This window comes from Agrilus planipennis, unplaced genomic scaffold (assembly GCF_000699045.2).
Source record: "Agrilus planipennis isolate EAB-ADULT unplaced genomic scaffold, Apla_2.0 scaffold85, whole genome shotgun sequence".
In the NCBI taxonomy this organism is placed as follows: domain Eukaryota; kingdom Metazoa; phylum Arthropoda; class Insecta; order Coleoptera; family Buprestidae; genus Agrilus; species Agrilus planipennis.
The window spans coordinates 539,372-547,736 of record NW_020438910.1 but is presented as its reverse complement, the minus strand read 5'-3'; the positions used below and the strand labels follow the sequence as shown (position 1 = coordinate 547,736).

Genomic DNA, 8,365 nt, shown 5'->3' with positions numbered 1-8,365 from the left:
AGATACTAAAAACAAAAAAAAAAGTACGTTTCAAAAAATATTCAATAATAGAACAACTTTTAAAGTTACATTCGAAATTACTTTCATAATATATTGCAATGTTTTGTATTTTTTATTTAATTGTCACAATAACATTAAAGCTTTAATAGAATTAATATTTTTGTAATTTTTCTAAATTTCATTTCTTTGGCCCCTTTTATTTGTGCATGCCGTAATACTAATTTTTTTTAATGGGTTGTTCATTAAAATGGCTAGTTGGTCTGCACAATAAGCGAATGTAACTGCACTGTTGAGCACCGTATTTGTTATGGTAGATACTAAAAATAATTTTATAAACAACATAATTAAGACACTACTGCCTCACGTAATAGAAACAGTTGTCTTTATTGAGCACATTGGGTTTGATTTTTATAACAAGGGAGCCTTTTCTCAACTTTTCTCGTTATAATTGTTATTGTTGTTAACATTGTCGTTATGTTGCTAGCACTCGTTATTATGAGTCGATGGCGGGGATCTTCAAGCTTGGTACCGCCTCTATGCCTCAAAAGAGTGAACGCTATCATAATAACCTTGCACGAATAATTTAACGACATCGTTATTATAACAAAAAAGTTGAGAATAGGCTTCCAGGTTGATTTAGAAATGTTAACTTGAGAGCGAAAGAAACAGCTTTGCGCTTGAATGCAAGCTGGAGGGACTCACCGCCCACCAGCATTAGTCACCACGGGGTTTTCACTCTGTCAGTTGTTATGGGCAAGGGTGTCGCCACCGGATGGCGTTGTACGGCTTTACCTAAGTTATATTAGATTTCCAATGTCTTATTGTAGCTACTACTCGTAGTTTTTTTTATATCTCTCTGTATTACAAAATTATTTGGACCTCTATCAGTTAGTAATTTTGATGTTACTATTCCGTCCCAGTTGAATGTACAAACTTTCGCAGTGCTGCCAACAAGCATTTTTTAGCGGATGCGTGAATGATTACAGTAGGAATAGACAACACGAACGATGTGAGTTGTTGTCGTGCCTTACCTTCTGTTTGATAGTCGGCATGACAATTGAATATTTATTTTACATTGCAATGTCTATAATAGAACATAAAGCTTATACAGGGTGTTTCTGAAGTAAGTAGAAAGCCTGCAGGAGGTTATAAGGCACTATAAAATAAAAAAATTAAGTTTAGTGTCTTTTGAATAATTATTAATAGAAATAACAACAAAACACTATTCAAACAATTAACAAAATTTATGTACCAATAAAATTTAAACAACAAAATAAACATAAAAAATATAATCCGATAGCTAAAACACACAAAGAAATAACAACAACAATAACAATGTAGAACACAAAAAGAGAACTTACTAAATGTAGAAACGACTGTCGAACGTAGAGAATTGACTCAAATAGTTTTTATTGTTTAATTTTTTATTGAGGAGGGGAAATCTTCAAAAGACCCCCCGTGAATGGGGGTAGTGTCGGATTCGCCGAAGCGCCTACCGACTAAAACCCCTCCTCGCGTAGGGAAATCAACCCGTAGGGTATACATCACAGGAAAGGTTTAATGGGAAGAGGTTGGAAACGGGAAGGAGAATCGGTGTAGGAAGGGAGCATTGGGCGGAAATGGGAATGGATGGCCCACCTCGGATGAGTTGGGTGGGCACTCGCCCTAAAAAAGCGAAACTAGGAATGAGCGGAAAGGAAGCAGCTCAGGTGGCAGGGCATTCTGAAACGGTCGTTTGGTTTAGGGGCGATGTCGGAAAGTGTCGAGATGGACAGGTTCGGGTGATCTGACACAGAGGTGTGGAGATTAGCTGCGAGCCTAACTGCAGCTTTGGGGAGTGAAGGTAGACCAGTGTCTTTCAGAATTTGTATGTTTCTGATTTACCAGGGATAGTGAAGTGCGGAACGAAGAATCCGCATGTAAGTGCCTTGAAGAATTGGTAGGCTGTGGGAATCAGTACAGCCCTAGATGGGGATGGTGTAGGAGCAAATGCTTCTGATAATTGCTTTGAACGAACGAATTTATATTTAATGGGAGTTGGATCTGTTTTGGAAGAAGGGCTTGAGGGAGATAAAGGTGGCTAATGCCTTGACGGGTGGCGCCATGTCAATGTTCTGTCAAAGACGACGTCAAGGTAAGTAACGGAGTTGCTCCGCTGGTTGTTAACGGTGATGGCGGGAAATTTTCGTATCCTACGGGAGAAGAAAATTTCTTCCGACTTGGCCTCGTTAATGGAGAGCTTCCATTTTCGGCACCAATTTAGTAGCAGGGCAGAAATTTGTTACTTTTTGCGGAGCACTGGAGAATGGTTTAGGCGGAGTTTATGAGGGCGATGTCATCGGCGTAGAGAGCTGTGACGATCGAGGGATGGGACGGCAAGTCTGCACAAAAAAGGTTGAATGGAAGAAGTTGCAGCTTCAAACCTTGGGGGATACCAGCCGTGACGGATTTCCTTAGGCATAAAGTAGAGTCAACGCGGACACCTAGGGTTCTGTCAGAAAAGAAGGAATGGATAACCCCGATTAGGAAATGTGAGGTGTTGAGGGCGATAAGTTTGTTGATGAGACCTTCGTGCCAACTCGATCGAAGGCTTGCTAGATGTCGAGCAGAAGCATGGAAGTGTGACGGCGCTTGTTTATTTTGTCAAAACTGTGTTCGGAAACGGAGAAGTGAATATGGAGCTGTTTTGTTTTAGCGGCGGGAGGTGTGGGGCTCTGTTTCGAAGAGAGCGGATTACTTTCCAAGTGCTTTTGGGGTGTGTTTCGGCCTGAGCGATATAATTGTCGAAGGTGGTGGCGCTACGAAATTCTGATAGGCGAGTTTTCAGTTTTCGTTGGAGCTCGTTTAGCTCGGCATGGTGTGCGGCATCGCGGTGTTTTTGCCACAAACGTTGGATTCTGTTTTTCCTTTCGACGATGACAAGAATATCTGCCGGGAAGACGAGGGGTGGGAGGTCGTGGAGAGCTCGATGGCACTGCCGATCTCCTTTGAAAGGAGATTGACAGCTTTGTCAAGTTCTGCTATTGTGCGAATTGAAGTGCATATAAGGAGGATATTTAGAGAGTGTAGCGGAGGCGTAGCCAATCTAGCGAAGTTGTAAGGTTTGGAGGATTGAGGGTTGGGCGGCCGACTGCAATTAGAGCTGGAAGGTGGTCGGAGCTTAGAGCGTCGAGAACAGTGGGATCGGCAGAAAGAGTGACATTTTTTAAGACGAAGATGTCAAGAATGTCAGGAAGTTGATTGTGGGGCGGGGAGGCACGTAGGGCGCTTCAACGGCAAGGTTGAGGTCGAGGACTTTGGCAAGAAGGGAAATGCCTTTTTTTTAGTGTGTCGGCAGCACCAGGAGGCGTGTTTGATATTGAGATTGCCTGCCACGATCGTCGAGACGTTCGGGGAAGGAGGGGGGGGGAAATCCGAAAGATTTAGTTCATATGGGGGGATAAAGGGAAATGATAAATGGAAAAGATTCTGAGGGGAGGCGGATACTAGCAAGACTTTAATGACATCTGCTTCTATTGAAGACACGAGCTTATAGAAATACGCAGAATTGAAGGGGTTGAATAGTACAGAATTGGAGGTAAGGTAATCAAGGGAAAAACCAGCCTTTTGTAAGAGGTGCATATACGAATGGTTGAAGTTAGATTTCTAGGTATAGGTGATTAGGGACAATAGAATAGAGTTAGAAAGAAAACAAAGGCATGCAAAAGATAAGAAGTTGAAATCTACATTAAAGAAATATTTAATGTCGTAGGATAAAAAAAAATACAACGTGCAATTATACAACACGCTACTGAAGTGAAACTTCTTCAAACACACAAAAATACCGGGATAGGGGTTAAGGAATTGGTTTAATGGTATTATTAGTACACTAGGCTTCGCACGGGTGCAATGCTGACAGTAAATGTACTATAGAATGTCTTTATAAACAACAATCACAGCTTTTTTGTCATTAGACAATACNTCCCAATTTCAGGAAATAATCTTTTATATTGTTTAAATAATAAAAACTGAATTTACTGGAGAAATTACTTTTAAAATGTTTGTTCGCGATATTTATGAAAATGTCAAACGTTTTTATAGAAAATTTAATATCAAAAGTTCCTGTCGCAGTCGTGGTTAATAATTATTTAAATTTTTTAAACAATAATTGCAATATTTACGGAATCTTCTTTTCCTATTATTTGATAATTCTGAAATGAGGAAAACTACAAAATCATCGTTATACGATATTTTTCAACAATCTAAAACAAATGTTAATGATGTTAATATTTTTTTTTTTATCATTGATGGCGGTATGGAACTTCATATATTGAACTGGGACCAAAATCAAAAATTATCTTCCATTTAACAAAATTAAATCAAATATTTACGTAATAAGTATGGTACTAATGTTAAAGTTGTATTTGATGGGTATAATACTGATGGTACTAAATGATAATATCTAAAAATGTTTATAGTGCATGTGTTTTCGGAACCAATAACGCAATAACTCGTCGATAAGTAAGCAGTAAGTTGTGGTTTATGTTTACTTTAGCCTTTGGACAAGCGGCATTCTATCCATGTGCAGCTGCTCAGTTCTTATCATAATTTGCATTCACGTTGCCAAATCATGCCCAGGACCGGCTTCGGATTGTAACTTGTTGCAATTTTCTTAGAATTTATTTTTCCCTTAAACACGCTGCTGTATTCACCATGAGTTTCCCTACTGTATCTAGTTAACACCCTCCAAAGCTCTGGCCACTTCAGAAACATTCTGTATAGTATGGTAGGTATTTTTCGGGGCGGAATCGTACCATACTTTTTACCAGGAGTCGGGAATCGAATATAAATACCAATAATGAGGCAGTATTTGATTTAGTTGTTGAGTATGCATACGAATATTAAAAACGGTCTAATGAAATCTTTCTTAAGACAACTGGTTTGTTCTAATTTTTTTTATTTGTAAATGTTCTATTTAAATTAGGGTGGTATAAAGGCTGTAATTTGGACAGATACGTGGCAGATTGTGATTATGTTTATTTCTGTTGTTGTCATTGTAATTCTTGGTACCGTTACAATAGGAGGAGTTACAGTAGTATGGAATAGGAGTGTGGAGGGAGGTAGAATTTCTTTTCTAAAGTAAGTAATGTCGAAAGAGTTTATTTTACTAATAGATGTTGATATGATATTCTTCCCAAGATTAATTAATTAAGAAATCCTTAAAATTAATATTATTTAACTATTTGTTTTGGTTATTATTTTAGGTAATATTTATTTTGTTATTTTAAGAATATTGTTTTCATATGAAATATTCTCAATTTTTACCCACTACACATTACCTCAAATTAATGAGGAAAAATGGAACGAAGAATCCGCATGTAAGTGCCTTGAAGAATTGGTAGGCTGTGGGAATCAGTACAGCCCTAGATGGGGATGGTGTAGGAGCAAATGCTTCTGATAATTGCTTTGAACGAACGAATTTATATTTAATGGGAGTTGGATNCCGGGTTCGATTCCCGGCGGGGGTGTGACAACAGCAACAATTTTTCCTCATTAATTTGAGGTAATGTGTAGTGGGTAAAAATTGAGAATATTTCATATTAAAACAAACTCACTTCGGGAAGATTTCTACATTGTATGAATATTGTTTTCTTATTAACAAAATATCTAATTAATTAAAATATTAGTTGTGTGTATGTTATTGTGATAAGACTTTAAAGCATCATTTATTGGTTAATATTCTGTTTGGAAATCAGGCTATATTACCTACATTCTGATATCATAAAAGTTTTTTCTTAGTTTAAGCACGAGCTTATATGAAAGACACACGGTAATCAGTGTTATAATTGGCGGAACTATGTATTGGACGTCATTTAATGCTGTCAATCAGACCATGGTACAACGTTACCTATCCTTACCGACGAAACGAAAAGCAGCAATGTAAGTAAGATTTTTATTTCTTGTAGCAATTGTTTAGGCAGTTACTTTTTGAAATTTCATATTATGTAAAATAGAGAAAAAGGCACTCAGGTTTTTGGGTTTTCAAAAAATTTATTATGCAATCAGTACGATGGTTTCGATGCACGATAACTTCTTTAGGCGATATTACATACATGTTGAAGTTAGGTTATGTTGGAAAAGGATTCCTTGATCGACATATATGTTAAATGAATACAGGAATTAAATGTATGTATTAATTTAGGTCAGAAAGGTTTCCCTAATTGACATGTGAGAAGTACTGTGCACCATGGTAGTTAGAGCACACAGGAGGCGAACGTTATATGTATATAATATAATTTACAAAATTTATGGCACCTAGCGCTTGCGCCATATTGGTATACTTCGTTTATTTTTTCTAGCGATGTGCCCCTTCCAATGTCTTGGAGGCGCGCTGGCAAAATCGTAGGTAGGGAGAAAGAAGCTCATTTTACTCTCGCCTCTTGTTCATGAAACATAATTTTTGATACAGTACCTGCCAAAAGTTTTCTTTAATCATGAATAGTAGTGCGAGTCGAAAACAAGCGTTAAAGCCTTTAATATGTCTTTAAATATAAATAACATCTTGTTGATATTTTCAGTAGTAATTGGTACCGATAACAGCACATTTGAGCAATGCACTTTTAGTGGATAAAATGGTCAATTTTTCCGTACATATTATACGCTCCTCACCGGTTAAGAGTTTGGCCGAGAGTTGTCTCCTTTCTTTTCTGGCCTAGTGCTGTTCTTTTCTAGTTTGCGCCGGTCAAACTAAAGGTCACATCGCTAGAGAAACTAAACGAAGTATATAATGGTATTTTTCTCAAATTTATGGGAAACCATTTGTAAGGGCTTTCGTTCTCCTGTACTCTAACCTCAATGCTATTCACCATGAAGGCTTTAGATAAGGAGTCCAATCTCTCAATAAAAGTTTTGCCGGAAAATGTAGTAGAAGCCTTGCGATCGTTATGAATTCAAAGTCACCGATTTAGTTTGCAACATTGATTTACTCGGTCAATTTCTGCGGTAGCCATAGCAATGTTGATGAAACCCATTCTACTTTTCATTTCAGTGTAATTTTTGACATGCAATGATATAGGTTTATGGATTTTTAAAGTATCGAGCATCTGTTCAGTGTCGGTTTGAATTCATAATGATGCGACGCTCTCTACTATTTTATGAAAGTTTCTGTACGATTTTCACATGTTAAGAATTGACTCCTTATTCATAGTCATCATTCTTTACGCGTATTGACATGCTGCGATCGCTATGAATTTAAGGTCGTCAATTTGATGTGAAAATCATTGAGTTATTCAATCTGTTTCTACAATAACCATAACAGCGCAAATAATTCACATTTTATCGCAATTTTTGTTATGGAAAGACATAGGCTACTGGTTTTCTAGTGTCGAGTGTGTGTCAAGATGTCGACCTTAAATTATTAGCATGCACATATTCTAGACGTCACATTCTGGATCATTCTAGAACATGACCACCTCACATAAATAGTTGGCGCGAGGTAGTAAGTTAGTACAGTTCGTCTTACGAGGCGATGCAAAGTGAAGTATAAAATGTGAAGAAGTAACAATGTGTGTACTACAATAGTGAAATAGAAATTAATTAAAAATACTGGTATTAATTATACAGAGTAAATTGTTAACTAAATTTAGTAGTTGTTTAGTGGTTTAGAAGATGCTTAATTACGTAATAATACATCAACTTCTTCGACCTTTTCCACTTTTGTGTGCATCGGGTCTTAGATAAATACATCTGTCTACTGCACACGTAATTGGTCTGTCAATATTATCTTAACACAGTTTAATATAATATAATTCTAAAGATGTTTATAAATCATTTATCCGACTTTGATACACAGCTTAGTGGTAATTCTGGATATCCATTGTCTACCTGTATTTATTGATTTACTATTAGCTTATATTGATCACTTTGAATTTACACAAGTTTTGCAATCACTCATACGTTATATTTAGGATACGCAATAGTACACGTGGGATTTCACTAAGACAGCATGCCCCTTCATTACACTAACGTAACGAGAAACTCTAAAATGATTGTATATTCGATATGATTTACTCGTTCATATGTTTTGTATCATTACAAAACCCCCGATTGAAGTATGTGAGTAAGGGTGTTTAATATTTAGTCTGGTCAATTACAATGAATTTTACGAATTGTTCGAGTCCTATTCATCAATTCGTTTCACTCAAAATTCAGTTTCTTTTAATGTCTGTTTTTTTCAAATGAATCAAAATGTTTTGTTTCGATTTCGAGAAGGGCATCGTTTGTGCCTAAGGTAAAAGGCCCAGTTTCTGACACTCTAAGAGTGACAGCTGAGATTATATTACGATAACTAAAATAATATTTAGAGAATATTTCATATTAAAACAAA

The 8,365-nt window shown here is 36.8% G+C and overlaps 1 protein-coding gene across 1 annotated transcript in view; it reads left to right on the top strand.

The window, feature by feature from the left end:
- Window positions 1–8,365, top strand: part of LOC108733852 (sodium-coupled monocarboxylate transporter 1-like) — a 54,710-nt gene that overhangs the window by 30,176 nt on the left and 16,169 nt on the right. Inside the window, exons 6-8 of the mRNA XM_025973479.1 lie at window positions 419–483; window positions 4,964–5,118; window positions 5,779–5,919. Of these exons, the coding sequence (XP_025829264.1) occupies window positions 419–483; window positions 4,964–5,118; window positions 5,779–5,919 (361 nt within the window). The remainder of the gene's footprint in view (window positions 1–418; window positions 484–4,963; window positions 5,119–5,778; window positions 5,920–8,365) is intronic.